We start from the raw sequence: 20,290 nt of genomic DNA on the forward strand, positions 1-20,290 counted from the left end.
TTCATGGGCTTCCCTGGTGGCGCAGTGGTTGAGAGTCGGCCTGCCTATGCAGGGGACATGGGTTCGTGCCCCGGTCCGGGAAGATCCCACATGCCGCGGAGCGGCTAGGCCCGTGAGCCATGGCCACTGAGCCTGTGCTCCACAACAGGAGAGGCCACAACAGTGAGAGGCCCGTGTACCGAAAAATATATATATATATATTCATACTAGATGTTGAAGATACAGTAGTGAGCAAAACAGGCAAAAATCCCTCTCTTCTTGGAGCTGACATTCTCCTTAGAGTCTCTTGATAATCTTTTGAATAGATACTATTATTATTTCTATTTTACAGATGAGGAAACTGAGGAACCAGAGGGGTTAAATTAGTTGCCCAAGGTCACACAGCCAGTAGGTGGCAGGACCAGGATTCCCACCAGGTCTGTCTGATTTTAGAGCCTATGTATTAGTTATCTATTGCTGCGTAACAAACTACCCCCAAACTCAGTGACTTAAAACAACACTAATCATGTATTCTCTCTGTCTGTTTCTATGGGTCAGGAGTTCTGACAGGGTACAGTGGGGATGGCTGGTTTCTGCCTGACTGGGTGTCGTATGGGGGCTGACATTACCTGAAGGCTCATTCATTTAATGTCTGACATCTGGGCTCAGGAGACTCAAACAGTTGGGGCACTTTGGACATCTCTGTCTCTTAAAAATAGCTCTTCAACATAGTGGTTTCAGAATAGCAGGACTTCTTAAATGGAAACTAAAAAGAAAAGTGTATGTCCCAAGAGAGGGCCAGTGGCAGCCATACTGCCTCGAAGATCTAACCTTGAAAGGCCTGCTGTATTATGTCCATCACATTCTGTTGGCTAAGGCAGTTACAAAGCTCTGTCCGGGTTCAAGGGGAGGTTAACACAGATGCCTCCTGTCAGTGGGGGAATTTCCATGACTACTTTGTAAGAAGACAGTGTGTGGTTAGGGTGTATATGTCAGTGTGGGCATCTCTGGAGAGTATGATCCGCTGCAGACTGTATTCCTAACCTCTGAACTGGAGTGTTGAATTTTTAAAGTTTGTCATGAAGTTGATTTCTGCCCACTAAACGTAAACAGAATAGATTTATATGAAGTAAAAGGCAGACGACTCCTGTCCCACTTCCCTTTCTGCAGAGGTAGTTTACCTTTTGGTGGTATCTCTCCAGACATACCTGATTGTCTAAAACATGTGTCTTTAAGGTGAGAATGGTGAGGACCAGCCTTTGGGGAGGTCAGAGGACACAGTATTTTCTGTCCTCTGCTTCTCGCCCGTCCCTTTATAGTCTCGATGGGACTGAGGTGGTCACTGGAGTATTGGCCTGCCAGCTCAGTTTATGAATTATTCAAGGCAACTGACATATATTGAAACATATTTCCTAGTCACCCAGATGTCTCATTCTCGATTGTACTAAAAGAGCTTCTTTTTTTTTTTTTCGGTCTCTTGTTTTCAGCTTGAAGGTTTACTTATACTGTTCACCTGTTACTAAAGAGCTGTTGTTAACGAGCCCGAGGTACAGATTTTGGGAGAAACGAATTGTAAGTTTTATTTTTTGAATGACACTAATTCTTCTTTTCAAGTGGGAAATATTTTTGAGGTGTATTGAACAAAGCATCGGCATTATTCAAAGCTCGCTTCCTCCATGCTGTATTTACCCACAGTAATTACAGTGTTGCTGTTTAGCCTTTGTAATTCATCAGTTTGGAAGAGGTTGACATTTTATCGCTGCTGATTTTTCTTTCTTGTCCCTCAACGTGTTGACTTAGATTCTTAGCTTTGTCTAATCTCACAGACTCTCTTGCTGAGTTATATTTTATTACTTTAAAGTATAAAACATTCATTAACATAATTGATAAATCCTTTTATTTAGATCATGGGATAGATTAGGAAAAATAAACAAAATTTATGGGTTATAATAAGAAAGGGATAACAATCAGAATAAAAATAGAATGGATAATTTTGAGTCTGGCAGAATAAAATGGATCTATCCAACAGAAGGTAAAGGGGAGAAAAAAGCATGGCACGTTGAAAATGCGAAGATGGTGGCACAAGTTCTATTATAACAGTAATTGCTATAGATATGAATGGATTTACTTCAACCCTGGATCAAAAGACAAATTCTTGGTTTAGGCTAAAAAAAAAAAAATGATCCACCAGTCTTGGTCTACAAGAGACATAAATTACTCTAAAGGAAAAATGCAGGTTGAAGGGGAAAAAAAATAAGGAAAAAATACAATGAACAATTAGAAGCTAAACATGCCAGAGTGGCAACTTTTATATCACACAGAGATTGAAGGCAAAAAAAATATCTTTAAGTTTCAAAGAAGGTGTTATTTACTATTAAAAGGAACAACCTTTTAATAGTATCAAGAAGATTTGAACATAAATGCAATTGACAAAATAGCCTCAACCTGGATACAGTAGTACCTGATCACCCAGTGCTTGATCAGAGAAAGAACCACGAGGAGAAGATAGCATTAGGGCTTGTGATATGGATTAAACCATCAGTAATTGGGGGTGCTGGCAGAGAAGGCTGAACAAGCACCACCAAGAGTGTTTGATGTCTGGGCTTCCCTGGTGGCACAGTGGTTGAGAGTCCGCCTGCCAATGCAGGGGACACGGGTTCGTGCCCCGGTCTGGGAGGATCCCACATGCCGCGGAGTGGCTGGGCCCGTGAGCCATGGCCGCTGAGCCTGCGCGTCCGGAGCCTGTGCTCCGCGACGGGAGAGGCCACAACAGTGAGAGGCCCGCGTACCGGAAACAAACAAAAAAAAAAAAATAAAGTCGTCCACAGGGCTTCCCTGGTGGCGCAGTGGTTGAGAGTCCGCCTGCCGATGCAGGGGACACGGGTTCGTGCCCCAGTCCGAGAAGATCCCACATGCCGTGGAGTGGCTGGGCCCGTGAGCCATGGCCGCTGAGCCTGCGCGTCCAGAGCCTGTGCTCCGCAACAGGAGAGGCCACAACAGTGAGAGACCCGTGTACCACACACACACAAAAAAAGAGTGTTTGATGTCTGATTGCTGGCAGCTTTCAACTCCCACCTCCACTTGCCCCACATCTGGGCAAACTGATTAAAAAAAAAAAACCCTGCCCCTTCCTTGGCGCCTACATGGAATTCAAACATGCAAGCCCAGGCCCACCCCGTAACCACGATAAAAACCAGGGCCACCTGCTCCCATTTTCTCAGGTCACACAAACCACTTCCTCCCAGCCTGGTTTCTACCCTGCTCTCCCCAGAAAGTCCAACAGTGAACATACCACAGTGTTTTCACACTCTCTCGGTTCATATGTGGCATCTTCAGTCTTAGCCTCTGATCTGTCAGTTGGGGTGGGATCCATCCCCCCTCTGCAGAGGGACACAACAGCAAGGCTGTAACCTTGGCCTTGGTATTAGGCCTGAAGTTACTGTGGGTCCATCTGGCCAGCAGTCAGGAAGGAAAGATGAAAAAGAAGGAGAGAAGAGCAGAGATAGGCTGGAGTCCACAGGGACAAATGGGGACCCATGTCCGCCTCCCACTCCTTGGTCACTGAGTTCCACACACGTGGCCCAGGCCTCCAAGAAGCTTGGGAGGATACCCAGCGGAAGACGGAGCTGCCGCCGTAGTGCCCGAGTCAGTGAGGTAAGCCAACAGATCAGCAACGTACCCGAGCTGTTATAATTTCTGGTGCCTTTCAGAGCATTGAAAAGTGGCTGCTGGTTCACTTCTGCCTTCCAAATCTCACACAGGTGTTTCTTGTGGCCACTGCTATCCTGGAAGTGTACGTGGAAGGGGCTTGTAGGATAATTCCAGCTCAGCTGAGTGGATGTAGTTCAAGGCCACCTCATAATCTAAGGGAGAAAGGGGCGACTCAACAGTGGTAGCTGGAGAGCTTACCAGACCTCTCTCAGAAGCTGAAAGATGAAGGAGACAGGAAGTAAGTGAATCTACAGAAGAATTAAATGGCATAATTAATACCTGCAAACCAGTTGAAACACAGAGCTTTAAACCGAACAGAGAAAAGAGCTTTGGGTAAACTTGGAACGTTTACCAAAACTGAGCATGTGCTACGTCACTAAAGAAGTTTCAGGAAATCCTAGTGATCTGTTCTTTTACCATAAATACAATGATGCTGGAAATCAGAAATACAAGGAGAGTTAAAATCACCCCCTACATATGGGAGCTAAATGTGTACCACAAGCAACTCCAGGTTAAAGAGAAAATTGTAAAGAAAAACATACAATACTTAGGACTGATGGACAATGAAAGTGTGACATGTCAAAGTGTGTGGAGCACAGCTAAGTTAGTACTTGAAGGGAAATTGAGAGCATTAAATGCATTTCTTAGAAAACAGACTGGAACTAAATGGAATAAGTCTTTGACTCAAGAAGAACGAAAAGGAGCAACAAAGCAAACCTAAGGATATGTGAAAGAAGAAAATAATAGAAAGGACAGGTTAGTGATATAGAGACTAACTACCACAGAAAATAAAAGGGAAGATTAACGAAAGTAAAAGCTGGTTTCTAGAGAAATAGAGATAAATTTAGGGACTTCCTGGTGGTCCAGCGGTTAAGACTCTGTGCTTCCAATGCAGGAGATGTGGGTTTGATTTCTGATTGGGGAACTAAGATCCCACATGCCGCACAGCGTGGCCAAAGCAAACAAACAAAACAAACAAAAGAAAACAAAACGAAATAGAAATCTTGCCAAGATCGATTAAAAAAACAAAGATGCATATAAAAATACAGAATGATAAAAATGAAAATACCTATGAATAATAGCAGGGCCTTGTTTTGAAAATGAATATGATAGTATATTCAATAATTTAGACACAGTGGATAAATACTAGAAAAGTAGGAAAATACCAAATTGAGGCAAGAAAAGTAGACCACTTGAATAAAGAAGTAGGCATCAAAGACATTAAAACAGTTTTCAAAGATCTCTTCTTCAAAAAAGCCCCACACCCAGATGGTTTTATAGGTGCATTTTGCCAAATGTTCAAAGAACAAAAAATCCCTATTGTAGGAGAGACTAAAAAGATAAGCTGTTCAACCTCACTGGCCAAATGGATAATGATAGTAAATGGGGGAAAAAAGGCCATTTCACGTGTGAATATCCTAACTGAGGTCATAGCTGACTGAATCTCACAGTATTAAAAAACAGTGTATCATGAATACAGTGTGTTTATTCCTGAAATGCAAGAATATTTTCACACCTGAATCTCAGTCACTGTAAATTTTATGACATCAGTGGGCTAAAAAGGTGGGAAATGATGTTTATTCATCAGCTACTTACTGAATGCCTCTCTGTGCTGCTTGCTCTTCTAGTAAAATGTGCACGTACACTCCGACCTCTTCATAGCAGCTCACATCTGTGAATTAGGCCAACACGCCATGGACTGATGGCAGACTGTGTTCTGCAGCAGAAAACCTGAACACGTGGAATACATGGGGAGGTGAAGGGAGGAAAATTGAATTCACAGAAGTAGAATTGCTGTGTCTGAGGATGTGCACGTTTATAAGGCATTCAATCCATATTGCCACATCAGCCTCAGGAAAGGTACTGTTATTAGCTTTATCATGCCTTGGGGCTATTAAACCATTATTATAGTGAAATCAGAAATTGTTCCACAGAGAGTCTGTAACATCTCTTAGTTCCCTTTCTGTGTTTGAGATGGCAAAGACATATAAAGCCATGAAAAACCATGAAAATGTATAATGCAATGTATACATGACCTCTTCTTTTATTTTAATAGATATCCATTGAAATTGAAACTCCTACCCAGATATCTTTAGTCGATGAAGCATCAGGCGAGGTAACTAAATATTAAATACTGTGATTTAAAAATTATTGTTATACTCAGCATTAAATGATTGTTTATCTTTCTCCTTGATTTGATTGCTCATTAACCAGAAATAAAATTTATAGTAAATGAGTGAGTTTGTAGGGAAAAAACGTGTGTGATGTATTTATTTTCTACATCCGAAGGACTGGACCATGTCGGAACTGCTTCTATATAGTGTCACATGCTATAACTATAGTCATGATATTACCATACAGTGTGATTGTCACATTTATTAAGTTTATTATAATGTTCAGGATATAAAACTGTGCTTAATGTTTTTGCAGCAAATTTATGTATATTGTGATTTTTTTTTTCTGAAGCATTTTCGTATTCAAGAAAAAGACATTGTCCAAGTGGATCCAATTTATTTTTTTGTCCTTAAATTTAGAGGCAGGTACTTTTGTGTTGTGCATTTATCTTTTTCAATAGTAAGTAGGAGTACCAACCCACCTTTTCTGTATTTATTTATTTTTATCTCAAATTATACCTAGGGCTAGGCAGTGTTTTCCTATCTTATGGCAAATCCAGTTAATATTTGTTCCATAGCCCGATTAGAACCTGCTCTGTGGACACGTTTAACTCTGAAGGGTGTCCTTGGTGGTGTGACCATGATGGGACAGGGGCCGACCTTTCACATGTCCTCTCTGGAGGAGATCAGGCATTGGAGTACTTCTAGACTTACTGTCCTGAGGGAGGGGAAGGGGATGACCTGAACCTTCCTAAATGCCATCCTGAGCTCGGTTAGCTGACACTTTGGGGACATGCTGTCAGTGCCCGGTGGCCTGTAATGTGTGCTGGTGAAAGGCTTTCTCAGAATCGGGCACCAGGCAGCAGGTGGCTCTTGGTGAGCTGAGTCCAGCTGCCCCACTCTGGTCCTTTCCATTTCTCCTCTCCCACTGAGACTTGTGTGTCTCCAGCTCCAACCAGCAAGGAAGCCCCTTCTAAAGGGCCTTTGAACGAATGGTGTCAGACGTCCAGGGGGAGCTGCCGGGGTCGAGTGGAGCTGACGCACCCAGAGCTCTACCCCACCACGCACTGAGCCCCGAGAGGCTGTCGTGCCCATCAGGCTCCGCCTAACGGGACAGTACAGTGTGCTGCATGGTGACTTGGGACCAGGCTGCATCAGACTTTTTTTTTTTTTTTTAACTGTCCGTGCGACTTGCAGGAACCTAATTCCCTGACCAGGGATCGAACCCGTGCTCCCTGCAGTGGAAGCGTGGAGTTCTAACCACTTGACTGCCAGGGAATTCCTTTTTATTTTTATTTTTTTTAAATAACAGCTTTATTGAGACATAATTCACATACCGTACCATTCACCCCAGTTAAAGTACACTATTCAGTGGCTTTTAGTGTATTCACAGAGTTGTGTATCCATCGCCACAATCAATTTCAGAATACTTTCATCACCCAGAAAGAAATATGGGACCCTGTTTCTCCCTCCCCCCAGCTCCTGGCCACTACTAAGTCTAGTGTGAGTCTCTATGGATTTGCCCGTTCTGGACATTGTATTTAAATGGACTCATACAGTATGCGGTCTTTCGTGACTTCTTTCACTTTGCGTAATGCTTTCAGTGTTTATCCATGGTTTAGGATGTATCAGTTCTTCATTTCTTTTTTTGGCCAAAGAATATTCCATTGTATGGATAGACCACATTTTGCTGGTTCAATCATCAGCCAGTAGACGTTTTGGCTGCTTCTACTCTGGCTAGTATGAATAATGCTGCGGTGAACATTCACGTTTTGTGTGGACCTAAGTTTTCGCGTCTCTCACGTGTATACCCAAGAGTGGAATTGCTGTGTCACAGTGTAACTCTACGTTTAACCATTTGTTTGTGGGTGAGGATTCCACTTGTTTCCGGGGTTTGGAGAGTGGGGAAATGAGGAGAAAGGCACACCACGTTCTTGGGAAGTAGTTGCGTGTGTTGTATTCAGGAGGGCTTTGTTTAGCTGGGTCCTAATGATAATTTCTATGATTATTATTTTCTTCTTTTATTTTCTTTTTAGAAGGAAGAGATTGTTGTGACTCTCTTACCAGCTGGTCATTGCCCAGGATCAGTTATGTAAGAGGGCTCATCTATTTTGCCTATTTATTTTGTGTAGATATGTATTATATTTGTAGAAATAAACTTGTAGGGTCTAGAAAATAACCTGTACAGGGAGGTTCGAGTCTTACGATGACAATTCCTGTAATCTTTGCTTCCAAATTGGACTTGGGGGACTGAGGTGCAGGTCACATTCGAAACGTGGCTTTCTTACAGTGGAAGTTTTCAGTAGCAGTCTTTCCACTGGCTTTGCATTTTCCCATCACATGGATTTTTCTCTCCATGAGAAGGGATGATCTCAGTATACAGTGGAAGGTGCTGATGTATTTCAGAGGACGTTTCTTGCAAACTCAGCAATATCTCCATCATGTTATTATTTTCCTCCTTTGGGAAGAGGTGCAGCTGAGTGCCTGGTGTGGTTTAGTGCTGTGGAAATTCCATTATCACCTTATCATAGTGGCTGTGCTTGGCAGGCAACATGGGCTGTGGATTTAGTATATATTTGCCTTATCAGGATTTTGTCTGAGACTTAGAAGTCACTGAGGTCTGTACCCTTTTCAGGTTTTTATTTCAGGGCAACAATGGGACAGTCTTGTACACGGGAGACTTCAGATTGGCAAAAGGAGAAGCTGCCAGAATGGAGCTTCTGCACTCTGGGGGCAGGTACTCTGGCTTTACGTAATGTTAAGGCTGCACTGTTTTAAAGGTTTTATTCTCCCCCCGCCCCCCAAATATGAGCCTTTGTTTCTGTTAGAAATCGAACTCGATTATAATAATATTTGTAACAGTAAAGCAAACTTTTCCTCTTGAAACGAGGTAATGGTAACATTCCGTGTGTTGACTGGGGTAGTAGTTACGTGAATTGGTCAAAATTCACTGAACCGCATATGCAAAATCTGTGTCGTTTTATATGGAAATCATTTCCTGACAAAGTTGATAATAAAAAAAAAATTCCAAATGGAACATCCATTTGGATGTCTAGATTTTCTCTCTCTAACGAAGAGTTTAGCTTTTATCCATATTTTATTTCCCATGAGGTGAGTCACACCCCTTGTTTCATTTTTGTTTTCAGAGTGAAAGACATCCAGAGTGTGTACTTAGACACGACTTTCTGCGATCCCAAATATTACCAAATTCCTAGTCGGGTACGTCTCCCTGGAGCACAGCCCGCATTTCTTAGAGGGAAGTTTGTGGGATTACAGATCGCATGGTGATTGTCCCCATTTGCGTGAGTATCTGGGAATCCTGAGAATGGAACAGCGTTAACTGCCTTTGAACCTTCCTGCCCAGGAGGAGTGTCTACATGGGATCCTGGAGCTGGTTCGCAGCTGGATCACGCGGAGTCCGTACCACGTAGTGTGGCTGAGCTGCAAGGCTGCCTACGGGTATGAGTATCTCTTCACCAACCTCAGCGAGGAGTTTGGAGTCCAGGTGCCTGATGGCTCTTTCTTTCCTCTTGGTCCTGTTCCTCCTCCCAACTCTGCCTTTCCCCTCCTTCCCCATTTCCCTCCAAAGCCCCCCCAGACTGGAAGCCGTGACAGATGGACACAGCCTTTGTCATCTTTGTTTATTCGCTTCCTCTTGGGAGGAATTGACAGTGGGAAGAGCCCTTTGGTGAAAAGTCCCCTTAAAGGAAGTAGTTTTTTAAAACTGTGGGTCATGAAATAAATTCAGTGTTTGTGACCAGCAATGAGAAACAACTGGAACTAGGAAATATCTGAGTGTATTGCTTACAGTCAGAATAAACACTGTCTTGTGAAAATTTATGTGGGGAATCAGACACGTACATATCTAGATCTTCCTCGACTTAACCACAGGGCTACGGCCCAATAAATCCATCGTAAGTTGAAAATCTCATTGAGTCAAAAACGTATTTAAATACCCCTGACCCACGGAACACCATAGCTTAGCCTCAGCTACCTTAAACCTGCTCAGACGTGAGGACACGGGAAGAGGGAAGGGTAAGCTGGGACAAAGTGAGAGAGTGGCATGGACATACATACACTACCAAATGTAAAATAGATAGCTAGTGGGAAGCAGCTGCATAGCACAGGGAGATCAGCTCGGTGCTTTGTGACCACCTAGAGGGGTGGGATAGGGAGGGTGGGAGGGAGACGCAAGAGGGAAGAGATATGGGGACATATGTATACGTAGAGCTGATTCACTTTGTTGTACGGCAGAAACTAACGGGACATTGTAACGTAATTATACTCCAATAAAGATGTAAAAAAAAGTGCTCACAACACTTAGATTAGCCTACAGTTGGGCAAAATCATGTAACGCAAAGCGTATCTTACAATAAAGTGTGGAGTGTCTCGTGTAATTTATTGAGTGCTGTAGTGAAAGTGAAAACCAGAATGGTTGTCTGGGTCCAGAACAGTGGTCGGTGTGTGGACGGTGGCCGTTGACCCGCGTGATCACGTGGCTCGCTGGGGCGGCAGCTTGCTGCAGTGCTGACCAGCATCACGAGAGAGGATCGAACCGCCAGCTCAGGAGAAGATCGTAACTCAAAATCCGAAGTCCGTTTTCTACTGGATGCATATTGGTTTCTCACCATCGCAAAGTTGATGAATCATGGGTCGAGCATCCCAAGTTGGGACCGTCTGTACTTACATGCTGTGTATGCATCCTTGGTTGCCGTGGAAACATATTTCTTACTGGGGGTCATGGTCAGAATTGTGTGAAGAACACTGTCCTGAGGCACTGAGCCCCCTCCCCATGGAGGATTCACATCAGGTCAGGCTGCGAGCCAGTGTTCACCCGTCCCTTCCAGGTGGCTCGATGCTGGGCCCTCGGGATCCCAGTCAGCCGGGTGAGCATGCCAAATGTTTCCCGCAGTGCCCACTTCCCATGAGAGGAGATGGAGTTTTGGTGGCAAAACTCTGAACAAAACGAAACGCTGGAATGAGTCGGACATTTAAATTCTACTTCATTTGTCAACTTTTACTGTCTATCCCCCAGCTAACAGACTTGTGCTAAGAACTTAACACTTAAACATACAACGTAATTTAGTAAAACTGAAAAGATTTAGTGCTTCTGCATTTGCAATTAAAAATATTCCACCCTCCCCCTCCCCCTCCCCCTCCCCTCCCTCCTTCCCCCCTCCCCTCCCCTCCCTCCCTCCCCCCTCCCCTCCCCTCCCTCTCCCCTCCCCTCCCCTCCCTCCCTCCCTCCCCTCTCCCTCCCCCCTCCCCCTCCCCCCTCCCTTCCTAAGCCCTTCTTTCCTTAATTTCTTCCTTCCTTAAGTTTTTGTGTCCAAATGTTTTTGGTGTAAAGCTGCCAATTCTCCATTTTGGGAAGGACTTGCTTTCATTCTGAGATTGTCGTTCTTATGTTTTTTGGTGTTCAAATGGTCCTTTAAAATCACAGTGATAATAGGTTGTATGTGTGCACACATTTTACTATTTGCTTTTTTTTTTCTCACGTCCTCTCTTGGCAAAATATAAAGGTAGCAACCACTTAACCAGTCCCAAATTTGTTTTGTGAATTTTAGTGGTGTGTGAAATCAAAAAGACTGGAAGCTCCTCCAGCTCTGAGGCCTCATAGGGAGAAACCCTGGGCTGAGGAGTGGTCCAGGGATGGAGGTGGGGGAAGAGAAAGCAGGCCTTAGGAAGGTGACCCCGGAGTCACCCCAGAGTGAGCCCTCTCTCAAGTCTCTTAATCCCTCTGTAGGGGTTAGAAACAATTCTAGAGAAGGAATTTTAAAAGGGAGAACAGTGAGGTTTTTTAATTTAAATTATTTATTTATTTATTTATTTATTTATGGCTACGCCGGGCGGCATGTGGGATCTTCGTTCCCCGACCAGGGATCGAACCTGCGCCCCCTTGCAGTGGAAGCGTGGAGTCTTAACCACTGGACCACCAGGGAAGCCCCTGGTGAGGTTTTTTGATAGAGGGACCTGAGAGATGATTTATGGCAACCTTTTCAAGCATCTTCATTTTTGTGAGGATGAAAGTTTCTCCCTGTTTCTCTGTACATCTCAGAATTTGCCTCTTTTATGTCCTTCTTAGGCCAGAAAAGTCAATTCCTTGTTACTTCTTGTTAGTCATTAGTAAACAGGTAGTGAGCGGAATAAGGATAAGTTACAGGATATCACAGGATAAGTAAGAAGTCATGCTCGGGTTCTTTTTAAATTTATTTATTTTTGGATCTGTTGGGTCTTCGTTGCTGCGCGTGGGCTCTCTCTAGTTGCGGCGAGCGGGAGCTACTCTTTGTTGCAGTGCACAGGCTTCTCATTGCGGTGGCTTCTCTTGTTGCAGAGCACAGGCTCTAGGTGCGTGGGCTTCAGTAGTTGCAGCACGCAGGCTCAGTAGTTGTGGCTCACGGGCTCTAGGTGCGCGGGCTTAGTTGCTCCGCGGCATGTGGGATCTTCCTGGACCAGGGCTCGAACCTGTGTCCCCTGCATTGGCAGGCGGATTCTTAACCACTGCACCACCAGGGAAGTCTCATGCTCGGGTTCTTTCTATACCTGTCTTGGTATTAATTACCGCAGCAATTTAACATTATTCTAAACTGTCTTGTTATTCAGACTTCAAAATGAGAATACTTTTTTGAGGAGTGCTATTTCATTATCCTTGTATTGATTTAAGTACTTGCTGTTTACTCAAAACTACCTAGAAAACAAGATTTAAGTAAAACCGACATGTGGGTTTTAACAGTTTAAAACGTATTCGCTTTAACATTCTAAAGGTGGCTGAGGTTTGTTTTGTTTTGCTTTTTTGCATCTGCCCTCCTTCTTTTCATCCAACAAACAAGTGTGTGGAAAGGGAGGATCTGGGTCTCCACTTCCTCGTCCCACTGGCCTCCCTCTTCCCCAGCTGCCTGTATGCAGCATGTTGTGTGTGTCTTCAATGAGCAAGTGATTCATTTTTTTAGTATTTTATTTTATTTTTTGGCTGTGCCTCATGGCTTGCAGGATCTTAGTTCCCTGACCAGGGATCAAACCCGGGCCCTGGCAGTGAAAGTGCCAAGTCCTAACCACTGGACCGCCAGGGAATTCCATGAGCAAGTGATTCTTGATTGTTCTCTTTAGTACACCCCATATTTAGAATAAAGCTTGACATAGAGCAGGTGCACAATAAATATGAATCGAATGACTCTTGATGGATCGATCCAATGAAATCCACCAGCCGAGTCACCAGACTTTTCATGACCACCTACAATGGGTGGTAACGCCGACTGCTGGGAATGGGATCTCAGCGTCCTGCATTGAAAGAGCTGAAAACTAGGCTTTGAGGAAGAAGAAAGACTTAGTTTTAACTGGATGATTTGCCCTTGCCTAATTACCCTTGTACACTTTATTTACAGGAAATATAATTCCAATAATGTGCTTTATTTGTGTTGTTTTCCTCAGGTTCACGTGGATAAACTAGACATGTTTCGAAACATGCCTGACATTCTTCATCATCTCACAACAGACCGTGACACTCAGATCCATGCGTGTCGGCATCCCAAGGTATGTGGTGAAGTGTTTCTCTTATTGTTTGTGTGATCCATGAGAAACAGAATTTTAGGTCCAGAAGGAACCTAAGAAATTCCATTTTGTTGGCTTTTCAATTTACAAATGTAAAAACTGAGGCTGAGATCTTGTTAGTAGATGAGGGTCATGCAACTACACATCACTGTATTCCATTACCGTAAACTTCCTAATTAGGAAACAGACACAGATATTCAATACTTTTAATTTTTAATGAAATATATTTATACAATTGATACGTGTTTATTTGTAATGACTTATGTAATGAACAGTTTATTTGTAAGGAAATTAGTAACCTGTTAGAGCTTATAATTTAAGAAAACAATCACAACCCGTTGTGATATACATTTTTAAAAAATAAATTTATTTATTTATTTTTGGTTGCATTGGGTCTTCGTTGCTGCACAGGCTTTCTCTAGTTGCGGCGAGCGGGGGCTTCTCTTCCTTGTGGGGCGCGGGCTTCTCATTGCAATGGCTTCTCTTGTTGCGGAGCACGGGCTCTAGGTGCGTGGGCTTCAGTAGTTGTGGCACGTGGGCTCAGTAGTTGTGGCTCGCAGGCTCTAGAGCACAGGCTCAGTACTTGTGGCGCACGGGCTTAGTTGTTCCACGGCATGTGGGATCTTCCCGGACCAGGGCTTGAACCTGTGTCCCCTGCATTGGCAGGCAGATTCTTAACCACTGTGCCACCAGGAAAGCCCGTGATTTACTTCTGAGACTCATGACACGTGCGCATTTATAAACTTTATTTTTCTTCTCTTCATTTGAGATAAACATCTAGATAAAACTTTGCTTTGAATTTTGAAAGAGTTACATGTATTGCTGGTCCAATTTCAAGTGAATGTTTTTACTGTCTTTGAAATTCACTGGTAATTGGTTTTCTGATGCCACCATAGAACTCTCTTTTCTTATTAACTGCCAGGTGTTAAATTTTAAATTGGCCTTTAACATTTGCATTTTAATTTTTATTGTCATTCAGTGTCACTGCTACTAATTAGTCATCTTCACATGTAGGGGTATGTGTGGTCCTAATTGTTCTCTAAATCTTTAATCTTAGCATTCATATGCTGAGTAATTTTTATTTTAGTAAACAGTGCATTTATACATTTAGATAATCATTGTAACAGTAATATTAGGGCTTCCCTGGTGGCACAGTGGTTGGGAATCTGCCTGCCAATGCAGGGGACACGGATTCGTGCCCTGGTCCAGGAAGATCTCACGTGCCGTGGAGCACCTAAATCCATGCGCCACAACTACTGAGCCTGTGCTCTAGAGCCCGCAAGCCACAACTACTGAGCCTGTGCGCCCCAACTATTGAGGCTTGCATGCCTAGAGCCCATGCTCTGCAACGAGAGGCTGCCGCAATGAGAAGCCCACGCACCGCAACGAAGAGTAGCCCCCGCTCGACACAATTAGAGAAAGCCCGCACACAGCAACAAAGACCCAACACTGCCAAAAATAAAAATAAATAAAATAAATAAATTTTTTTAAAAAACAGTAATATTAGCTCCATCAGCCAAAATCCTAAAGTAAAGTTGCTCAGCACTAAAGTAAAGCAAAATTTAAAAACAACAGCAGCAACAAAAAAACCCCGATTCTTATCCATAGCATGGAAAATTCTATTTCAGACCACTGCAAGAGAACTACTAGGTTAGAAATTACTTTTGATGATTGGTCAGCTGCATACTATAACTTGCATCATGAATTTATTTCATCATTCTGTTTGTATATGTACACACACACATTCACATGCAATGAATTAATGGATGGATAAAAACAATGTAGATACAGAGTAGAAACTGTTTTGTCCTTTTTCTTTTGGACTTGTAGTCTTTGCCCCTACCGTGCCCCGTGAATATTTTAACTGGCAGATTTCTTTTTGCTCTGAATTTTCTCACAAACCACAAAGTAGCTTAACTCTACCCCTGTCATTTCCCACATGGCTACTCGCCTTAAAACACTACTTCTAGCAGCTTAAGGTATGTGTCTCGGGTCACATAGCCTTAAAAATATTCAACAGAACAGCCTGCACAGCCCTGGAGCACTCGCATCCACAGCCTCGTGAGAAACAGCACCAAAAGTGCTCCAATGATATTTGATTTGGATGGAGTCTTCATGATTTTGAAGGATTCCTATCTAAACGTAATGTCTTTGGGAAAACAGTCCCATTGGTTTTCAACCTTTTAAAAACACATGTTGGGGCTTCTCTGGTGGCGCAGTGGTTGAGAGTCCGCCTACCGATACAGGGGACATGGGTTTGTGCCCCGGTCCGGGAAAATCCCACGTGCTGCGGAGCAGCTGGGCCCATGAGCCATGGCCACTGGGCCTGCGCGTCTGGAGCCTGTGCTCCGCAACAGGAGAGTCCGCAACAGTGAGAGACCCGCGTACTGCAAAAATAAATAAATAAATAAATAAATAAATGAAAATAAAAAATAAAAATAAAAACACATGTTACTTTCCTCTCCAACTTTATTTTGATAAATTTTAAAGCAGTAAATTTGTTAGACTAGTACAAAGAACACCATGTCCTCTTTTATTTTAAATTGAAGTGTAGTTGATGTACAATGTTATATGTTACAGTTGTACAATGTAGTGATTCAGTTTTTAAAGGTTGTATTCCATTTATAGTTACTATAAAATATTGGCTCTATTCCGTGTGTTGTACAATATATCCTTGTAGCTCATTTTAAACCTAAGAGTTTGTACCTCTTAGTCCCATGCCCTTATTTGCCCCTCCCCCTTCCCTCTCCCCACTGGTAACCACTAGTTTATTCTCTATATCTGTGAGTTTTGTTATATTCACTAGTGTGTTGTATTTTTTAGATTCTACATACATATTATACAGTATTTGTCTTTCTCTGTCTGACTTATTTCACTTAGCATAATACCCTACAAGTCCATCCATGTTGTTGCAGATGGCAAAATTTTATTCTTTTTTATGGCTGAGTAGTAGTTCATTGTATATATTTTTATACACCACATCTTCTTTATTCATTCATTTGTTGATGGACACTTAAATTGATTCCATATCTTGGCAGTTGTAAATAATGCTGCTATGAACATTGGGGTGCATGTATCTTTTCAAATTAGTGTTTTTTTTTTTTTCCTGGATACATACCCAGGCGTGGAATCTCTGGGTTATATGAATGCCACGTCTTCTTCCTCTGGCTTCCCCAGTGTGTTAACACCATCACGTCTGCTCCCTGATGTACTCTGTGTCTGTTTGTCTCTGTGTAACTAGCACCCCCACACCCCAATCCACTTGAGAGTCAGCGGCAGATGCCAGGACACTTCGCCGTAAACAAGGACGCTCTCCTGCACGACCACAGTACAGTTCCCACGCTCAGGAGGTTTAGCATTGATACGACACTACTGGATGTGATGGGGTCCGTTTTCAAATTTCCCTAGTTGTCCCAGTCGTGTCCTTTATGGCTTGTGGAGGGAAGAGCAGGGCCTCCTGCTCTTAATAAAGTCATCAAGGATCATCTTTTGCATTTGCTCAGGCCTCTTCAGTTTCTTTTGATGTAGATCAAGTCTCAAACCTTTTGCTTTTCTTTCATTACACTGACATATTTGAAGAGTTCAGGTCAGTTGTTTTGTGGAACATTCCTCAATTTGGACTTACCTGTTTCCTCATGTCTATATATATATATATTTTTCATGTCTGAAAACTCATCTACATTTGTTTTTGAGACCCTACCTACAAACAGATTTGTTGAAAATATTAAACTGCTTTACTGTATTTTAAAAATCTTTTTTAGGCAGAGGAATATTTTCAGTGGAATAAGTTACCCTGTGGCATTACCTCCAAAAATAGAATTCCACTCCACACAATCAGCATTAAGCCATCCACTATGTGGTTTGGAGAAAGAGCCAGAAAAACCAACGTCATTGTGAGGTAAGCAAGCAGTGTCTTTGGAGAGAAACCTTGCCTTGAGGTAAATCGATAGTTGAAATGCAATCTAGCCTAAGCCTAAGAAGAGGATATATTATAATTGTGGAAAATAACTTCTGAAATTTAAACTCTATTTAAACTAAAGAGATGCAGCTTTTGGGCTTCCCTGGTGGCGCAGTGGTTGAGAGTCCGCCTGCCGATGCAGGGGATACGGGTTCGTGTCCCGGTCCGGGAGGATCCCACATGCCGCGGAGCGGCTGGGCCCGTGAGCCATGGCTGCTGAGCCTGCGCGTCCGGAGCCTGTGCTCCGCAACGGGAGAGGCCACGACAGTGAGAGGCCCGCGTAGCGCAAAAAAAAAAAGAGAGATGCGGCTTTCAAAGCTGTCTATTGGCTAATACCATTAGCCGGTATTTCCTGGGGTCTACTTGAGTTAGACAAATGAGAGGGTTAGAGACAGGGCGTCTTGCTTGGCAGGGAGTTAGGAACTGACGTTGTATGAAGTAGAAGCCTTTGGCAGAGTAGAGTCTGATCACCATGTTTTAGCAAATTGCCTTAATGTTGGCCATTCAGAATGTCTACAAAACTTTACATTTCTGGAAAGAGTTCCCCCTTGTCCCAGGAAGAAATTCTTGATGGTCAGGTGATTTCATACCGCAGGAGCCTGAATGAGAAGACTTGAAGTTTAGAACTTAGCTTAGTTTTGATAAGTGACCTTTCATTTTGTGTTTTCATCTCACTTTAGGACTGGAGAGAGTTCGTACAGAGCCTGCTTTTCTTTTCACTCCTCCTACAGTGAGGTAAGAGGACCCCATATACTCCCCCTCGTGGCTTCTGCGGGCACCTCTTTTTCTACCGCTTAAGAGTGGTTGTGGCTTTTCCTAAAGAAATGCGGGGAAGACATCTCAGTGGATGAGCTGTGTTACTACGTCTAAAGGAAATCGCTATCATCACTTGTTTTCAGCCTAAACGTTGAAGAAAACATATGATTAAGGTTTTCTTTCCAACTTGCTTTCTGAATGTATTTTAAATTCCCCACTTCAGTTCTCTTCATGTGTCATAAAAAGTCGTAAATCTGACTGTATAGCAGTTGGAACTGTATTCAGTGTCTTGTGATGACCTGTAATGGAAAAGAATCTGAAGCTGTACGCCTGAAACCAACACAGTATTGTAAATCAACTATAGTTTAATAAATAAAAGTAAAAAGCAAACAAGCAAAACATAAAAAGCTTCCCCAAGGAAGTAATAGTTAAGAAGATAAAAGAAGATACTCCAACATTATACAACCCAGGGAATATAGCCAGTATTCTTTAACAACTATATGTGGAGTATAACCTTTCAAAGTTGTAAATCACTGCATTGTATACCTGTAACTTACATATAATATTGTACATCAACTATATTTCAGTAAGAAAAAAAGAAGATTGAAAAAAAAAAAAGAATCGTAAATCTTATTTGAAGGAGTACTACAGATAAAATTTCATTATTGGTAGCCTTAGGGTACTGTCCAGATTCTTGGCCTCTTCCAAAATTTGATTGTACTGAAAAGCTCTTTAAAAAATAGTCCTGAATATTCAGCAATGAGGAAGAACAAAGGTGACTGAGGTATAGACCCTGTCCTTAGGATCTAGTATAGTAGAATTATTCAGTTGAAGAGGGCTTAAAATGGTTTTGTTATGGTACTTTTTTTTTTGGCTGTGCCACACGAAATGCGGGATCTTAATTCCCCGACCAGGGATCGAACCCGTGCCCCCTGCAGTGGAAGCTCGGAGTCCTAACCACTGGACCGCCAGGAAAGTCCCCGTTATGGTACTTTTTTTTTTTTTGGCGGTACGCGGGCCTCTCACTGTTGTGGCCTCTCCCGTTGCAGAGCACAGGCTCCGGACGCGCAGGCTCAGCGGCCATGGCTCACGGGCCCAGCCGCTCCGCGGCATGTGGGATCCTCCCGGACCGGGGCACGAACCCGTATCCCCCGCATCGGCAGGCGGACTCCCAACCACCGCGCCACCAGGGAAGACCCTATGGTACTTTTTATATAGGAAATTGACATACTAGAATGGGAACCTAACATACGTAATTTATTTGCAGAATCCTCATGCATTTCCAAAGTAAATGCTAGCATCTTACAAGTGCAGGGATTCAGTAATTTCATGTATTGGAGAAAAAGCAATATAAAAGCTGGCTTTTTATGACACTTTAAGTCATACATAATTTTAGTTTTGCCCTTTATGCACTTAACGCATTTCCCTGATAGTGATTATTTTTGTATTGGGGGTACATGGATACAGCTCTGCAGCAGTGAGCATGGGCATGGTGATGATTTGAACAGGTGGATTCTTGCAGAGCTCCAGGTAGCAGCATTCTTTTTTTTTTTAAATTTTTTATTGAAGTATGGTTGGTTTACAATGTTGATAGTTTCTAGTGTACAGTAAAGTGACTCAGTTATTTATATATATAAATATATATATTTATCTACATTCTTTTTCAGATTCTTTTCCCTTATAGGTTACTACAAAATATTGAATATAGTTCCCTGTGCCATACAGTTGGTCCTTGTTGGTTATCTATTTTATATATAGTAGTGTGTGTATCTGTTAATCCCAAACTCCTAACTTATCCCTCCCCTGCCCCCTTTCCTCTTTGGTAACCATAAGTTTGTTTTCTATGTCTGTAAATAAGTTCATTTGCATCACTTTTTAGATTCCACATATCAGTGATATCGTATGGTATTTGTCTTTCTCTGTCTGACTTACTTCACTTAGTATGATAATCTCTAGGTCCACCCATGTTGCTGCAAATGGCATTATTTCATTCTTTTTTATGGCTGTAATATCCCATTGTATATATATACCATCTCTTCTTTATCCATTCGTCTGTCGTTGGACATTTAGGTTGCTTCCATGTCTTGGCTATTGTAAATTGTGCTGCTATGAACATTGGGGTCAGGTAGCAGCATTCTTATCAAGTCAGCCAGAAAACTGTAAATGATGATTTATTATCAAAGTATCACAATGACATCTCTGTTCAATAGCTGGGCTTAGCTTC

The 20,290-nt window shown here is 42.7% G+C and overlaps 1 protein-coding gene across 3 annotated transcripts in view; it reads left to right on the forward strand.

Moving 5' to 3' along the window:
• The window catches only part of DCLRE1C (DNA cross-link repair 1C), a 44,273-nt gene that overhangs the window by 15,066 nt on the left and 8,917 nt on the right, over positions 1–20,290 (forward strand). For 2 of the 3 annotated variants that reach the window (XM_081226760.1, XM_081226762.1), the window contains exons 3-11: positions 1,467–1,551; positions 5,747–5,806; positions 7,841–7,896; positions 8,440–8,541; positions 8,951–9,023; positions 9,169–9,309; positions 13,233–13,334; positions 17,114–17,250; positions 17,991–18,045. In XM_081226760.1, coding sequence (XP_081082886.1) covers positions 1,467–1,551; positions 5,747–5,806; positions 7,841–7,896; positions 8,440–8,541; positions 8,951–9,023; positions 9,169–9,309; positions 13,233–13,334; positions 17,114–17,250; positions 17,991–18,045 — 811 coding nt within the window. Of the gene's footprint in view, positions 1–331; positions 417–1,466; positions 1,552–5,746; positions 5,807–7,840; positions 7,897–8,439; positions 8,542–8,950; positions 9,024–9,168; positions 9,310–13,232; positions 13,335–17,113; positions 17,251–17,990; positions 18,046–20,290 lie in introns of all 3 variants that reach the window. The other variant, XM_081226761.1, reaches the window with a different exon arrangement.

This window comes from Mesoplodon bidens (genome assembly GCF_964165515.1).
Source record: "Mesoplodon bidens genome assembly, chromosome: 3".
In the NCBI taxonomy this organism is placed as follows: Eukaryota; Metazoa; Chordata; class Mammalia; order Artiodactyla; family Ziphiidae; genus Mesoplodon; species Mesoplodon bidens.